The sequence below is a fragment of the Xenopus tropicalis genome, chromosome 4 (genome assembly GCF_000004195.4).
Source record: "Xenopus tropicalis strain Nigerian chromosome 4, UCB_Xtro_10.0, whole genome shotgun sequence".
NCBI classification, from domain to species: Eukaryota; Metazoa; Chordata; class Amphibia; order Anura; family Pipidae; genus Xenopus; species Xenopus tropicalis.
Window position 1 is genome coordinate 30,659,700 of NC_030680.2, and position 16,643 is coordinate 30,676,342.

At 44.4% G+C, this 16,643-nt stretch overlaps 1 protein-coding gene across 5 annotated transcripts in view; it reads right to left on the minus strand.

Annotated features, from left to right (window-relative positions):
• ap2a2 (adaptor related protein complex 2 subunit alpha 2) overlaps window positions 1–16,643 on the minus strand; it is a 51,353-nt gene that overhangs the window by 3,045 nt on the left and 31,665 nt on the right. The window contains exons 9-19 of one of the 5 annotated variants that reach the window (XM_012960782.3): window positions 11,373–11,541; window positions 11,099–11,236; window positions 8,777–8,959; window positions 7,175–7,272; window positions 6,459–6,690; window positions 5,896–6,066; window positions 4,737–4,871; window positions 4,104–4,270; window positions 3,824–3,901; window positions 1,601–1,683; window positions 955–1,044 (exon numbers count right to left, since the gene is read on the minus strand). In XM_012960782.3, the coding sequence (XP_012816236.1) occupies window positions 955–1,044; window positions 1,601–1,683; window positions 3,824–3,901; window positions 4,104–4,270; window positions 4,737–4,871; window positions 5,896–6,066; window positions 6,459–6,690; window positions 7,175–7,272; window positions 8,777–8,959; window positions 11,099–11,236; window positions 11,373–11,541 (1,544 nt within the window). Of the gene's footprint in view, window positions 1–954; window positions 1,045–1,600; window positions 1,684–3,823; window positions 3,902–4,103; window positions 4,271–4,736; window positions 4,875–5,895; window positions 6,067–6,458; window positions 6,691–7,174; window positions 7,273–8,776; window positions 8,960–11,098; window positions 11,237–11,372; window positions 11,542–16,643 lie in introns of all 5 variants that reach the window. The other 4 variants (XM_031899970.1, XM_012960784.3, XM_031899971.1 and 1 more) reach the window with 4 other exon arrangements.

Here is a 16,643-nt window from a genome sequence, read left to right on the forward strand (position 1 = left end):
TCTGGGCCTGCTGGGTCCTGAGTTCAATTCCAGCCAGGGCACCATCTACAATCATTTCATGATATGCACCCCATGTCTGTGTGGGGAGTACTCTACCTTTCCCCCACGCTCCGAAAACAAACAGGCAGGTAAATTGGTTGCTGATAAAACAGACTATAGTGTGCCTGTGAATTTGATAGGGAGACTGTAAACTCCACTGGGGCAGATACTGATGTGAACAATGTATAATCTCTGTAAAGCGCTGTGTAAATGTGTCAGTGCTATGTAAATACCAGGAAATAAAAAAATTTGCAATTTTATGGAACATTACCAAAGGTTAAAATGGTCTGGGAGACTCCATGTCTGGTATTATAGTTTCACATTTAGTTTCTTAGGTATCCCAGATCATTTTAACCTTCAACCAGATTTTTCTAGGGTCTCAAATCAGCACCTCCTGAACATAATCCTGATTTATATACAATAAGGCAGAGGTCCCCAACCTTTTATACTTGTGAGCCACATTCAAATGGAAAAGTGTTGGGGAGCAACACAGGCATGAAAAAAGTTCCTGGGGGTGCCCAATAAGATTGTGGTTATTTGGTAGCCTCTATGTGGACTGGCAGCCTAAAAGAAGCTCTTTTTGGCAGTACACCTGGTTTTTATGCAACCAAAACTTGCCTCAAAGCCAGGAATTCCAAAATAAGCACCTGCTTTGAGACCACTGGGAGCATCATTCAAAGGGGTGGTGAGCAACATATTGCTCCAAGTCATTGGTTGGGGATCACCGCATTAAGGTAAGCGACTGCATTCCAGTTTTGAATGGAGCTTATAGTTTCAGGTTCACACCTTACAGTGAGCTATAGTGGGCATTAATACTTAATGCTAAATCCTTACATAGAAGATCTGTAGGGGTGTTTGTTATACATACAGGGGGGGCCCACTCTATACAGATAGGTGTTATTTAGAGAAGGATATTGGCAGAAAGTTCATCTGAACATATTAATGTAGTTGTGAAGTTCTGAAACTGTGAGGACATCTTGTTCCCAAAGAAGATAAACATTCGCCCTGTAAAAGAAAAAAAGAAAGTGCGTTACCCATAATGCCAAGTCTTGTAAACCCAAAACTAACTAGCCATACATTGTGGTTTAGTAGGCAGGAAGGTAAATTCTTCAGTTTGAACTTACTGCTGACCAGACGCCCTCTGAATATTTTCATATTTAAGTGCAAGCATGTAAGTGTATAAAGCAGGTTACATATGGGTTGGCGCTTGCTGTATCACTCACATTCGTCCATCAGTGCATCCAAGTGATTTATGAGAGTGAGAGAGGCACATAGATGCCCCTAACACCCCTACCCTGCATGTCATTCAGATGCACAAATTAACCTGGTGTGAGGTGCACAGCAACATGGTCCCATGACACAAATGCTTCTTGAATTAGCACAAAGGGCCACCCCTAAGTAGTCTAGAGTTTTGCATATCAGGTAATGGTAAGTAACCCCCTTTGGATTGCAGAGCAATTTTACATGAATTTGTGCCCGAGGGTATAGGTCCCTCTAAAACCGCTTGCTTGTGTCAGAATATCTTTCCTTTAACCTTGATTTTAAAGAGAAAGTCACTGACCTAGATTTTGCCGAAACTCTGATTTTATGCCAATTTGTAGCAGCTGATTCTCAAAGAGAACTCCATTGTTCTTACAGATAAACCTGAAAAACAGATGGGAAATAGCAGCAGAAATGCAGAAAGCACACCATCTAAAAGGAAAAGGTAGAATTATTATTGAAGAAAAATGTTCAAGAAATTACATTTGAGATATAAATGTAACAAGAAAAAGGAAAATAGACCAGAGCTTTTCCAAAAGGCAACTTGTGCAAAAATAAATACTGTAATAAAAGATGAGTATGAGATAGTTTGATATATAGTTAGATGATAACAAAGCAACTTTATATGGCAGAGACTGCTGCTGAAGAAGTGAAAGGGTTAAACAGTAGGAGGGAAGCACCCAGACACACACACATATCACGTGCATATCACTAACTGTGGGAGATTGCTGTCTAATTTCATCATGGTGCCTAATAAAACACAGCTATAAGCACTTGATATGTGCATGAAACTGTTTAAAGCAGCAGTGCAATATTTCCCATATGTAATAATAGGCACTAAGTTTGTGCAGGAGCAGTAACCCATAGCAACCAATAAGATTGTATTTAAACTGGTGACCAGTAAATGCTACCTGCTGATTGGTTGCTATGGTTTACTGCTCCTGGGTAGATCTGGTGCTGTTTATTACATAACCCCCATATGTAGCTTAAAATGACACAATGAAACCCTGGGGTTCCTGGAGAAAAAGATATTTGCACTTAGTACAAGGGGCACTTTGCTCCCTGTACAGTGTTTCACCCTGTCTCTTTGGGTTAAATTTAGAGCCTTAGATGCAAAATAAATGTCCTTTGCCAGACCCACTATATAGGAGTATATGCAACACTGGGTACATACACTATAATTTTTACTCTGCCTCCACAGTAATATTTTGGCATTTGTGCCCATTTAGTTGCCAATAGGGTTGGCACCTTTCCTCGATCTTCTTACTAGCCAGAGCAGGGGCGGGTCCATGAGGGGGTGAGTCTGTGACATCAGGGGCGGAGCTGTGATGTAAATGGGACAGGTCACATAGAGTGGGGCAGGCTAGAGAGGGAGCAAATCTGATATTTTGCCAGCTAGGCCAATAAAATACCAGCCACATGGCAACTCTAGATGTTAAATAAAGAAGGGCATCACACTGCAAGGTTTCATGTAAATTCTCTTCAAATGATTCTATATTGAAAGTAAAAGCTCCATGAGATTTAATGGCATTCAATGTAGTAGGGTGTCCAGCCTTGTACTTACTGCTGCTTTAATAGCAAACACACCAAAGCCTCATTCAGACAACCTGGTTGGTTAGATCATTTTGATGACAGATTGGATGTTGAAAAACATGTAGTCTGCTTTTTTTTTTTTTTTTTAATTTACCGATAATTCAATGACAGCCATATTGGGCCTTTATAAGAGTTTAAAATAAATCTGTTTAAGGAATAACATAACATTTTTTTTTCCTGCTGCAAACAACTCAATCATGCTGTTTGGAATTATGAATCTCTGAATCATGCTGGAAACAGGGAAATGGCTCAGATTAAACTGGATTCTTTATCAACCTTAATGCAATCACTTTACCCTGTGTCTGTTTGCTTTCTGGAAAGAACAGTCAAGATGGCTGCACAGCGCTCATAGGAAAAATTCCTTAGGCAGGTACATTTTCGACAAGATGAATGGCAGGCCGGGGTAACTAGTATTAACTAAGGGTGCCTAACGAATTGGCAACCGCAGTAAATTTCACTTTCCTAACATGACTTTTAGGGTTCAGATTTTAGAATTTGGCCAAATCTGAATACTGCAAAATGGGCTTGGATTTAGCTGAATCTTGGATTTGGTGGAGCCCTACCTAAATCATTAAGATATAATAAATATTCATTGTGAAGTAGATTTATTAAGCATCCTTAATAAAGAAACCCAAAGTGGTATAATGGGATACATCACATGGTACAGAGGCACAATATTCACCTGAAACATTGTCTCTCATATTTTAGTTGTTAATAGGCAACAATTGTTGCTTTCTTTTTCCTGTGGAAGCCACAGATGTATGAATAAGGAGACCATTAAGAAAGCCTGCAACATCCAATTCGATCTAATCAAACAGTTTGTGGGAATGAGGCACCACAATGGATTATGGCATCAGAGTGTAGGAGGCAGAGGAGAATGGAATGGGGTGCCGGATGGGTTGATGGTACTGCTGTTTTATGGTTTGCTTACTTGTCGAAGAAATCCTCTGCATTGTCCACAGAGGGATCTGGTTCCCCTGATGCCCCTTCTAATGGTGTTTGAACATCACTTTACAGCCATTGTAGGCACAGAGGAAATGAAGGAGAGAAAGGGGCAGCAACATGGAGCAAAATTAGTCCACATAATCCCCACAAACAGATAAATACCTTCTACCCCTAACCTGTCTAGGCTCCATTAAACTATATCTCATATCTTTTATAGCAGACACCCTCCACCACACCCATTTCTGCACTGATGCTGCTCTTGATACCTTGGAAAATTGTCATCTGCTTCTGTAGTGACAGCAGCAACAGGCAGGGAGGGCTCTGCAAAGACGTCAACAAGTAGACTGCCAGCAGAGGGAGCCGTCGTTGGGGTAGAACTGGAACCAGAGGCAGCTCCCAAACCCAGTAGGTCAGCGGAGGGAGATGGAGTGGACTATAAAAGAAAGGGAAAGGAAGATTCTTGTTTAGTGCTCAACCTTTTCAACAAACACAGATCAAAGCACTTCATGCTATGTTAGTTGTTTGTATTCCATATGCACACAACTCAATTCTGGCAAACTTCAAACAAAAAAAAAAAATCCAGACAAATATCTGCTTATGGTGCTGGGGCAATAGTGAAGCTGCAACTCCCAGCATTCCCCTGCTCAATACAATAGGACAACAACAATAAAGAGCAGCGGATTTGTGGTCTTTCCTGTTACAAAACCCCTAATAAAAGTATTTTGTGTTAGAGATTCAGACTATCTGTATTCAGTAACCATATATGTACCGACAGCAATCACACAGCATAAAGGAAAGCATCTACTATATGGAGGTTAATAAATTAATTGGGCAATCTAAAGGTACTCTAAAATGGGTTGCTGTGTTAAATATCATATTCCATGCCTATAGTTCTCAACCTGGCAGAATGGCAGGGCTGCTACACGATGGCTGGTCCCAGAATACAGGGATTGGCTGCTGGATAGGGTGGGTACCAGAAGAGAAAGTGGACGTTGACGGACGGCATATGTGGCTTTATCTTCAAAGACAGGCTGCTGCTATACAGTAGTACAGATGGAAAATAAGGATTGCAGAAGGACAGATAAAAGACAACTTATAACAGTTATAAAAATTACCCACACTGTAGCTAGTTTCCTTATAGGGGTTGGTCACCTGTAAATCAACCTTTTTATGTAGAGAGTAATATTCTGAGACAATTTGCAAGGATTTTTTTTCATTTGTGGTTTTTGAATTATTTCACTTTTTGCTCAGCAACTCTCCCGGATGTAAGCTCAGCAGTTACCAGGTTGCTAGATTCCAAACTGCCCAAGCAACCAGGCAGCAGTGTGAATGAGAAGCTATTCTATTCGGGGGGGGGGCCCTGGGATCGCTGCAAATGGAGTAGCAAGGATGAGGAGCGCTCGTCTGCATTTACCCTGGGCCGGTGCAGTTTTCTCCTAACAGGAGCACTGGCCAGGGGTTTCAGGTAAGCAATTACAATTACTGGGGGTGCCTAGTGATTTAGCCTTTCCTTTTCCAATAATAACTGGAAATGTCACAAGAAGGCAAATAAAACTATAAAAAAAAATAAAAAATGGAGACTAACTGAAATGTTTCTTCTTCACTTGGCCATTACTTACATACTAAAAGTTAACTTAAATGGGAACTATCCCTTTAATTTACTGTTTTGACTGCAGCAGTTAAATGGAAAATTCACGTGGTCTCAACTGATTAGTCTTAGTGGGGCCACACCCCTTTCTTTGAGTGACATTTGGAGATGAACCCTGTGTATACAAAAAAAACTTTCTATTATAAATCTTGAATCCTAATTCTAATAATTCCAGCCAGGCCCAGACTGTCAATCTGGGGATTCTGACAAATGCCAGTGGGGCTGCTGTAATATCCCATAGACAGTCACTATTTATTGGGCTGGTGGGGGGGGGCTGTTTGGGCCTCTGTGTACTTCAGTATTTTCCAGTACAGATGTGGAAGCAGCCATTAATACAGATCTTGGATTAAAATAAACAGCAGCATTTAAACTCAGAATCCCCCAAAAAGACATTTTCAATGATCCATTACCGTTGTACTGAGAGGGGCATGCTCAGTGATCCCATTTAAATCAGAATTACTCTTCTCTTTTTTTGTCTCTTCCAGATCTGTAACTGTGCTGGGTCCCTTCTTCTTCTTTAGCTTTGCTAGGATGGAAGATTCTCGCTCAGGAAATGGGGGCATCTCTTCCAAAACTGTAGCCTTAAAAATAAAATAAGCAATCAAAGGTTAAATATTCTAAAGAGGACAAATGAGGGTCTCTTATACCAACAGAGAGCCTTTATCATATGAAACACATGCAGTGCGTCACACTTTTAACATAGAGCAACAGCCACAAGGTGGCGATAGAGGTTTAGGAAAAGCATCCAGTAACCTTGCTCCTTATGCTAGAATCAGGAACAGGCAACACTTCTAAAGAAGAACCTTTAGAGCCCTTTAGCTACTGGCTAATTAAAGCTTTGTCCAATAACAGAATCTTTTGCGGTACTGTATACAATATACAAACCACTAAGGTCACTGATTAGTGTATTTGTTCTAAAAAAGGTCAACACAATGTAAAATGCAAGGCCATATAGAATGCTTTGGAGACTTACCAGGATGTCATTGCTGGCGATGGAGCTGAGACGAAGATATTCCACAGCTCTTTGCTGCAGCTCCACATCGGCATTTCGGAGCTGGCTGTCGCTGCGTAGCACATCCTGTATGGTAGTCTTAATTTCCGGAAAGAGGTTTATAAACTTGATGTAGGCAGAGAGGAGCAGCGCCCGGGTAGGAACGCTACACAGGTGGAACTTGGAGTGCAGCAGGTTAAACTGAATTAAAGGACTGTGAAATGAAAAAAAAAAATGTATGCATATATTCTGATCAATGTGCATGCTTGATAGTCTCTAACTTTATATATAACATTTGCTTACATATATAATAGCAGATCACGTACAGTATATCCTTTTCACGTCTTTGATATCATAGTTAGTTTAATCCTCTACTTAAGGGTGATGATGGCACATTGTGCACTTGGTGCCCATGCAGTTCAATTCCTCTCCATATTCTAGCCTCTCATTCAAACCACTGCCTGGTTACTACGGTAATTTGGACCTTAGTAACCAGACACCTACTGAAATTCTAAACTGGAGAGGTACTAAATAAAAAGATAAATAATTCAAAACACACACTCTACACCACATTAAAGTTAATTTAAAGGTGAACAACCCCTTTAACATAAATAAAGGGAACCTTGTACAGTTGGCTCAACCTATTTGATTCAGATGATGAGTCAAAACTATTCTGAAGAAAAGAAATGCATCCCTACCTAGAGCGTGGATCTCCAGCAATGAGGTTTCCGAATTCACCAAGAATGTACCCTCCAACCTTGACAAGATTCTCATGGCAAGCAGGAGCTTGGAGTGCCTAGCAAACATTGAAAAAAGGAGAGAAAAAGGGAATCAGTTACATAGCATTTCTCTCCCATAGGACTTAAAGGAGAAGGAAAGGTTGTAATCGTTTTCCCGATACCCCGGGCTGGTGCTCCTGTTAGGAGGAAACTGCACCAGCCCGGGGCAGCTGCAGCGAATGTCTCCTCTTTCTTCTGAATCCCAGAGCCGGCACAGGTGCAGTAGAGTGAAAAACCTGATTTTCTTGATAAAGTTCAACTTTGCACTCTACTGCGCAAGCGGCGCAAAGACGGAAAAGGAGAGGCTCGCAGGTACCCTGGGCTGGGGGGTGCCCCCAGTGACTTAGCCTTTCCTACTCCTTTAAAAAGATATCACTGCACAAAAATTTGTGTTTAGGGCTGATTTACTTGAAATTTTCTGCAAAAACCCTACTAGCCCCGCCCATCCGTTCCACTTCCCACTGCCTCCTTTCCAAGGCTGTGCAAGGCTGATTAAGGAACTGAAGCCTGTCTTTGCTTGTGTAACTACCGGGCTGTGATTGGCTATCCCCCTCCTACTGTGCTTTGGGCAGGGACTGTGAGGACACGCCCACCCCTCATCTGAAAAATGTACAGGATCCATAGCAGATCTATACTGTGCTCAATAAAGGGGCAGTTTTTAAAGATAATGCTTTTTTTTTTTTCTAGCACAGAGTGAAACCAGCACCATATATTCATTATTGCCTTCAAGGTAGAGGGGTTCACTTGTGTTATGTCTCGTGGAAGTGACTTGTGTAGGGTCACAAGGAGCTGCCACAGGAAATCGAACCAGGGTCTTTAGCATGAGATAACTTAACCTCTAAAGATGGCCATACACGGCCCGATTTCAGATACAGATATCATCCATTAAACATATTTGGAAGCTTACTTGCCCATGTATGGGCACAAATAATGGGCCTGCCCAACCGTCATCTGGCCTGAAATTGGCCAGATCTTGATCAGGCCAGTTTGATTTTGCTATCGGATCAGGGACCAATTTGTCTCATTGATGCAGTTCCCAAACCAATGGCGCCTATGTCTGCTGTTTTAATTTGATCGTTTGGCCCTATTGGGAGAAGATCCGCTCGCTTGGCAACCTCACAAAACTAGCGGATCTTACAGTGTATGGCCGCCTTAAGATGACGACTCTTCAGTTTAAATATAAATGACCAGCAAAAACGAACAAGGGCAAGTAAGAAGTGGTAGCACAGTTCCTGGTTCTTACAGAGACCCCCTCTCTTATTGACTGCACCGCCTCTCATTGAGGGCACCATATTTGCAGTATTTACAGAACACTGACGCTTGCACTAACCCACTTCTGTGGTTTTCTGTGTTATAAATCGATAGACTCTCTCTCATCATTAAATCATATAATGTAAATGACTTAACAATACAGAACTTTATTCTGTGCCTGCTGCCTTGGTTTCAGTTTTCTTTCCATGCAAGAGATTAGGTGTAACTGAATAAGGAACAAGGGGGGATGATAGAAATTACAATTCTCACCTCAAACACAGTCTTGGCTGCATAGCCCTGCACATCGTCTCTGTTGATAACAATCTGGATAACACGATACCAAACTTCCTCACTAACATAGTCCCCAGCAATGCGAATGAGGTTCAGTATTGTGTCCACGTACCACGTGTAATCTACGGCATATTTTTCAGCAAGGATGGCCACTTTTAGCACCTGAAATCAAAAGCATAAACATTTTTAATGGTGTAACCAAATATATCTAGTTTTTCTTTCCTTAAAAAGCTCCCCACAACAGAGAAACCCCTAATATACCTATCAATGTAATCTGTTCCTTCAAAAAGTATGAATAAATACAATTTTTATATGCTGAAATCCAGCAGCAAAACAGTTCTTGTCTTTCTGCATTATTTGAAATTCTGGCAGGGGAGGAGGGACTAAAACACTGACGTTACAAATTGTTGATGTAACAATATCTCCACAGCTTACAGACAACATGCAGGAACTACATAACCCACAATGCATTCCACTGTGATGTTCCTTTCCTTATTGACATAACGTGCGCAGAGAATTGTGGGATTTTTAGGATGCAGGCTGGAGGCAGTCTGAGGACAGCTGACTACTGCTACATTTTATTTGAGTCTCAAAGTAGTCAGCCAGACCAGCAGGGGGAACAGGGGACGGGGCTTAGGGAACTGTTCCAAACCATATTATAACATTAAAAATCACGAAAAGGCTGCAAATTTTTTGATTGATGTATATTGCAAAATTGCTTGAAATTCTGTTTAGTTTTCAAAAAGCTTATGTTTTGGTGGAGTTTCCCTTTAAAAAAAAAAGTTGCATTTGCTGTTTGGGTAGAGTTGTTGCCCTCATAATCAAAAGACTTGTATTTAAACTTGCTGTAGTAAAACAAGTGTCTATATATATTAGGCTGGGCTCCAGCAGGTAGTTCAGGTTGCTGTCATCAGACACCAAAATGCCCTCAGTGGTGCATCTAAGATTAAGATACCTCATGTTATAATTATCTGACCAACATACAAAGGGGTGTGATTTGGTCAAATTACATAAAAATTGATAGGATCACAGTCAGCCCCTGCTGATGGGCAGCTTTAGATATAAGGAAGAAGCTATGATCAGCGATTTTCTACAAGAACAAAGCCCCTATGTTTATACCAGTTAGATACAGATGTCTAAAAAGGTTCAGTGCCAGCTAACAGGGCCCCTTTGTACTCACCAAGCAGCACAAATGCCCATTTTATCTATTACTGATTTAGAAGCAATATAATTGTTGCTAAGTACCAAGTTAAATAAGACCCACATTTTAGAGAACATAATGTGAAACAAAATGATAAATATGAGCAGCTCATTCATCACGAAAGCCTTGACACCCCATGTATTGGTTTGACTAACTATAAACAAGATAAACAACAATAGAGAGGGGGTAATACAAACTGTGTATCCATCGGTTGGGCTAAATAGTATTGCCATCCAATACAATATTAAATGGACCAGAACTCGGCCAGCTTGCCCCCTGCAACTAATTCAACCCCTCTGGTCAGTGTGTCTGGACCAACCAGAACTGTACCCCCCTCTGAACATAATGTGCCTACCCCAAGGGTGAAGACACACTGGACTACTAGTAGCAGCTACTTTTTCAAGGCTACTAAACTTCAGAAAATACCCTGCCATAGACAATACAGAGAATTGCCTCTGCTAAAACACACATAGAGACAATTATCAGTAAATGATCAGCATTGTCTTTTTTAATAGCCATGACAAGTAGCTGCTACTAGCAGCTCTGTGTGTTTTCAGCCTTACAGTCCTGGTAGCCATATAGGAACATTTAGGCATAAATTGCATTTATATCAAATGAAGCCAATTGTTGCTTCAAATTAACATTCTGGCCAACCAATGCTAATCTGACAAGAATACTTTACCATCATCAAACATCTGGGCTAGAAATGACTACAGGTATATGGCAACAGGCCTTGTGCAAAAAGCTGATGTCCTAGCATCCACTATTAAGTCCTTGGATTTGTATATAATACACAAAAGCTATGAGTATCCTGTAAATTATATCCTTATAAATGTTGCTTAGTCACTAGTTACAATCAGTGCTTAGTGATGTCATTTGTCATATGAATCACTGAACCTTGTGTATTAAAATAAATAATGTACCCCTTATTGTAAAATATGAGGATATTAGAAGTTAACTCAGCCCTGTGCCTTCATATGGAACCCCTCAGTGACTTATGATATCCTTATATATTACATATATAGCTTTGTTATTCTCCATATAAATGTTCTTGATAATGTACATAGAAAATTCTTTTTCGTGTTAATTTGTGTCCTTACAATCTCCTCCCGAATGGAATAATCAGCTGTCTCCAGGTAGCTCAGCATCTCTGCCACAATCTGTTGTGCGTTACTCCTGTCACACATTGCATACAAGAGATCAACAGCCCTCTGTCGCACACTTACGTCCCTTTCTGTCTGCAAAGAAAAGAGAACATGTTGAACCCAATTGGTTATTCCCAAGTGAGAACACAATCGCGGACTGATTAAGTTCCAACTGAAGGAGCAGCTGGAAATTCTATGCCTGATAGACAGGAGAGCTTCTTCCTCTCACCTTTAGTGCATTGATGACAGTTTCTATGTGCGTCTTCACCGCCTCGTGGGAAAATTCTGAGCTGGCTAGCGTACACATGCTCTCCAGAGCCAGGTACCGCAGATTGGTCTCTCGATGCTGAAGAAACTGTCCGAGTTGGTTGCATGCCCTGACAAGGAGGTTGGGCTCACTGCAGTGCAGGAAAGAAGACTTAGTGGGAATAATGTAATGCAAGTTTTGCTGTTAAGAAGCAGGACAAGAAATGACTAAAGCAGAATCAGATTATTTCCAGGAATAATGTGTTAATGTATATGAAAATAATGTCCCTAAATAGACCATACAAAGCATGAGACCATACCCATATTAGAAAAGGGAAAAATTCTCAAAGCCCTACCTGCAAAATCATTTCTACTACTCGATTAAGATGTAGATATAATAATGTACAATACACATGAACAAATTTTGAGACACTGGGGCTCATTTATAAACAGCAGAGAAAAATCTTTGGCACACCACTTACATACTTCCGTAGGATGCTTCAATTCCTCGGCTGCTATACCTTTAGGTATTTAATGAGTAATGTGTTCACTCGTGTGTATTGTACCTGAAGAAGGGTACATCCCCCGATAGCTTGTGCTACTTGTTTTCTGCTCATTTATAAACTTCACACAGCACAGGATTATTCGCATAGTGAACATGTTTGCCCTGCCCATGCTTATATTTATAAAGCTGGACAAGATTGGCGCATTTAATCTACAAACATAGTTGCAAACTTTTATTCGCAGTGCGTCCTTAAGAGCTTTTTAATTATGGCATAGTTGCAAATTGTGAATATTTATGCGCACATTCTGCGTCCGAGTTAAGCCACAACTGATGGCAAAAAAAATATTCGGTAAACTGATTATATATTTCCAAAGTGAAAGTTGGCACTATATTCTTGTATAATAAACATGTATAAAATAAGCGTATTTATTCCCACTATAAGATTTATTATTGTTGCTGAAAACTGGAAGTTTCATGCAAAGCTTGGGACCAGGGATTTATGTGACAAACCAGAGTCTAGAACTAGGGATAACATATGTATAAATAGTCACCTGATTCAGATAGATACAGTAGATATACTGTAGATGGCATATTGTGTTTTAAAGGAGAACTAAAGCTTAATAATGTAAAGGTCCCCATACACGGGCCGATTGTAGCTGCCGATATCGGTCCCTTGGACCGATTCGGCAGCTTATCGGCCTGTGTAGGGGCAGAAACGAGGGGCCTGCCCGACCGATATCTGGCCTGAAATTGGCCAGATATCGATCGGCCAGGTTAAAAGGTAACTGCGGCTTGCAGCACCTTTCTCCCGAAATGAGCAACAGATGCCGCAAAAATCTCAAATCTGTAAAACTTAGTGAAGGAATGAATGGAGGACCATGTAGCGGCCCTACAGACCTGTTCGGCTGAGGCCCTGTTTCTAAAGGCCCAAGAGGTGCTAATTCCCCGAGTCGAGTGAGCTTTGAGATGAAGGGGCGGCTGTTTGCCTCTGGCAATGTATGGTCTGCGGATGGCTTCTCTAATCCAACGGGATAAGGTAGCCTTGGAGGCCGGAGAACCCTTTTGGGGGCCAGCGGGCACAATGAAGAGGGCTGAGGACTGGCGAATGTCCTTGGTGCGGTGGAGGTAGAATTTTAGCGCCCTGACCGGGTCCAAGGCGTGCAAGGCTACTTCCTTAGTCGAGGAAGGCTGAGGACAAAAGGACGGGATGGTGATGTCCTGGTTGATGTGGAAGAAAGAGCCGACCTTAGGCACGAAGGAGGGCAGAGTTCTGAGGACCGCCCGGTCTGAATGGAATACGAGGTATGGCTGGAGATGCGAAAGGGCCGAGATCTCAGACACCCTGCGAGCTGAAGAGATGGCTAGCAGAAAGACTGTTTTCCAGGTAAGCCATGCCAGAGGTATGCTACCCAGGGGCTCGAATGGGGGCCCCTGAAGAACTGTGAGAACAAGGTTGAGGTCCCAAGGGGGGATGGGATCGCGAAAGGGAGGGCGAAGTCGAGAGACTCCCTGTAAGAAGGTGGCTATGTCCGGTAGGATGGCCAGGCGACGTTGGAAAAGGACAGACAGTGCCGAGATCTGAGACTTAAGGGATCCCAGTGATAGACCCTTGGAAAGCCCCGACTGAAGGAAGGAGAAGAGGCGGGTAAGGAGAAGGTCTGGAAGGAATAGCCCTCAGTGTCGCACCAATCCTTAAATATCCTCCAAACACGGTGGTAGGTTCTGGAGGAGACCGGCCTTCGGGCAGCCATCATGGTACGGATGACCTCGGGAGAGAAACCCTTGCGTTGGAGCACTAGGGACTCAAGAGCCAGGCCGTCAAACTCAGGAATGCCGGGTCAGGGTGGTGGATCGGGCCTTGGGAGAGAAGGTCGGGAACCAGGGGAAGGTTCCAGGGTTCGGCCCTGCTGAGAGCTACCAGCTCGGAGAACCAGGCCCTTTTGGGCCAGAAGGGGGCCACTAGGATAACCGGGCTGGATCCGGCCTTGATCTTCTTGATGACTCTGGGCAGAAGAGGAAGCGGGGGAAATACGTAAGCCAGAGGGAAATCCCAACTGGCCGTGAGAGCATCGGCTGCCAGAGCTAGAGGGTCGCGGCACCTGGCCATGAATTGGGGGACTTGCCGGTTCAGGCGAGATGCCATGAGGTCTATGCTCGGGAGACCCCATTGATCGACGATGTCCTAAAAGATACTTGGACTTAGGGCCCACTCTCCTGGGTCGAGCTGCTGCCGGCTGAGGTAATCGGCCTGCCAATTCTCGAGGCCCGGGATGTAGACTGCTGTCAGCCGGGAGTCCTGGGCCTCCGCCCAGGTCAGAATAAGGCTGACCTCCCTGAGAGCTTGACGGCTTCGGGTTCCGCCTTGATGATTTAGGTAGGCAACTGTGGTGGCGTTGTCGGATTGTACTTTGATGGCCTGTCCCGAAGAAGGTGTTGCCAGTGCAGGATGTTGATGGGAAGGAGAGCTTCGGTCTTTGACCAGGTCCCCTGAGCTGAGAGGTGGTCCAGAACTGCTCCCCAACCCTTGAGGCTGGCATCCGTGGTCAGGAGGCGCCAGTGAGGTTCCTGGAGAGGACGCCCCCTGGCTAGGTGAGGCGTGTTGAGCCACCATGCAAGAGAAGTCTTCGTCTTGGGAAGGATCTGGATTCTCTGGGACAGACTGGTGCGTGTCCACTGATCCAGGATGTTCCACTGAAGGTCGCGTAGATGAAACTGCGCGAAGGGCACGGCTTCTATGGACGACACCATGGACCCCAACACCTGCATGGCAAAACGGATAGATGGGCCCTGTGATTGGATCAGCCGACGCGTCAAGTCCTGAATTCGGGAGATCTTTTCTGGAGGGAGGAATACCCTCTGCTGGACTGTGTCGAAGATCATGCCCAGGAGGGGCATCTGACGGGATGGAGTGAGTCGTGATTTCTCCAAGTTGATTTTCCAACCCAGGGATGTTAGGGTTGAGGTGACCAGTTCCAATTGGGATGTCGCAGCCGACTGGGATGGCGCCTTGAGAAGAAGGTCGTCCAGATATGGGGTGATTGACACCCACTGAGCTCTGAGAGACGCTGCTACCGCCGCCATGATCTTGGTAAAGATGCGTGGTGCCGAGGTAAGCCCGAAGGGAAGAGCCGTGAACTGGAAGTGGAGGTTTTTGACCGCAAATCTTAAGTATTTCCAATGGGGAGGGAAAATGGGGACGTGGAGGTAGGCATCCTTTATGTCTAGCGCCACTAGGTATTCGTTGTGACCCATGGCCGCAATGACTGACCTGAGTGATTCCATTTTGAACCGAGAGAAGCGAAGGAAGGTGTTGAGCTTCTTGAGGTCTAGAATGGGTCGAAAGGACCCGTCGCGTTTTGGAACTTGAAAGAGATTGGAATAAAATCCCCGGAACCTCTCCTCCGGAGGCACCTGCATGATCACTCTCTCGTCCAGGAGGTCTTGTATGATGGCGAGAAATGCGGACTGTTTGGGAGGGTCCTGAGAGAGCCGGGACATGAAGAACCGGCTTGGAGGGGTGGCAAGAAACTCGAGACGATAGCCGAAGGATACCACTCGGTGTACCCAGGGATCGGAAGTAAGACGAAGCCAGGCCTCGCGGAACTGGCGAAGTCTGCCTCCTACGGGAGGAGGACTTACTGCCCGGGGGTAGTCATGTGGAAGAGGACTTGTCGGCGGGCTTGGATTGAGGACACCTACCCTGCCAGGAGTACTTGGTCCGCGCTTGGAACCTGGGTTTTCCCGGGGGGTTCTGCGTGGAGGAATCCCTGGAGGAGGAGACCTTGGAGCCCCTGGGACAAAAAAAGCGACCCCTGCGAAAGGAAGGGCGAGTTCGAGGCTGGGGAAGGAAGGTGCTCTTCCCCCCAGTGGCTTGGCTGATTATCTTGTCGAGTTCTGGCCCGAATAGGAGCTTGCCCTTGAAGGGGAGTGTGGTGAGGGACTTCTTAGAAGACATGTCGGCAGACCAGAGCTTGAGCCAGATGGAGCGGCGTGCCGCTACAGCCAGGGCTGAGGTACGACTGATGGCCTGGGCTGAGTCCAGGGATGCTTCACATAGGTACTCGTTGGCGTCACGAATTTGGGAGGCTAAGAGGGACAATTCCTATCTGGAAGAGCCCGAGGATATGCCCTCTAAGAGCGAGTTGGACCAGGTCTGAACTGCCCGGGAAACCCAGGCCGAGGCCAAGGTGGGGCGGAGGCTTTCTCCAGCTGAAGTAAATGTTGCTCTGAGGAAGCCCTCCATCTTTTTATCTATCGGATCCTTGAAAGCAGAGGAATCCGGGACAGGAAGGGCGGTGTTCTTGGATAAGCGGGACACCGGAGCATCTACCAATGGAGGGGTGGACCATCTCTCAAGGGTCTCTTGTGGAAAGGGATACGAGCGTTGGAAACGCCGTGAGGTCTGGAATCGCCTCTCAGGGTGATCCCACTCCGCTTGGATAAGGGAGTCCAGTTGATCGTGTGGAAGGAAAAAACGGGGCGGTCTTTTTCTGACGCTTGAAGAGAGAGGAAGAAGACTCTAGAGAGGATTCTGGAGTCTTGAGGTCAAGGCAGGTCATTACTGAAGCAATGAGAGCATCAATGGCCTCTGGTGATAATCTAGATACGTCCTCCGGGTCATCTGGCCCGTCGGAGGAAATCTCCCCCTCGCTTAGGGAGTGGTCCTCCCAAGTAGCCGAGGCGTGGAGAGACTCTGAGTCGCTGTACTCATCCAAGCGGAGTAAGGCTTGCAGCTTGAGGGACTTAGGA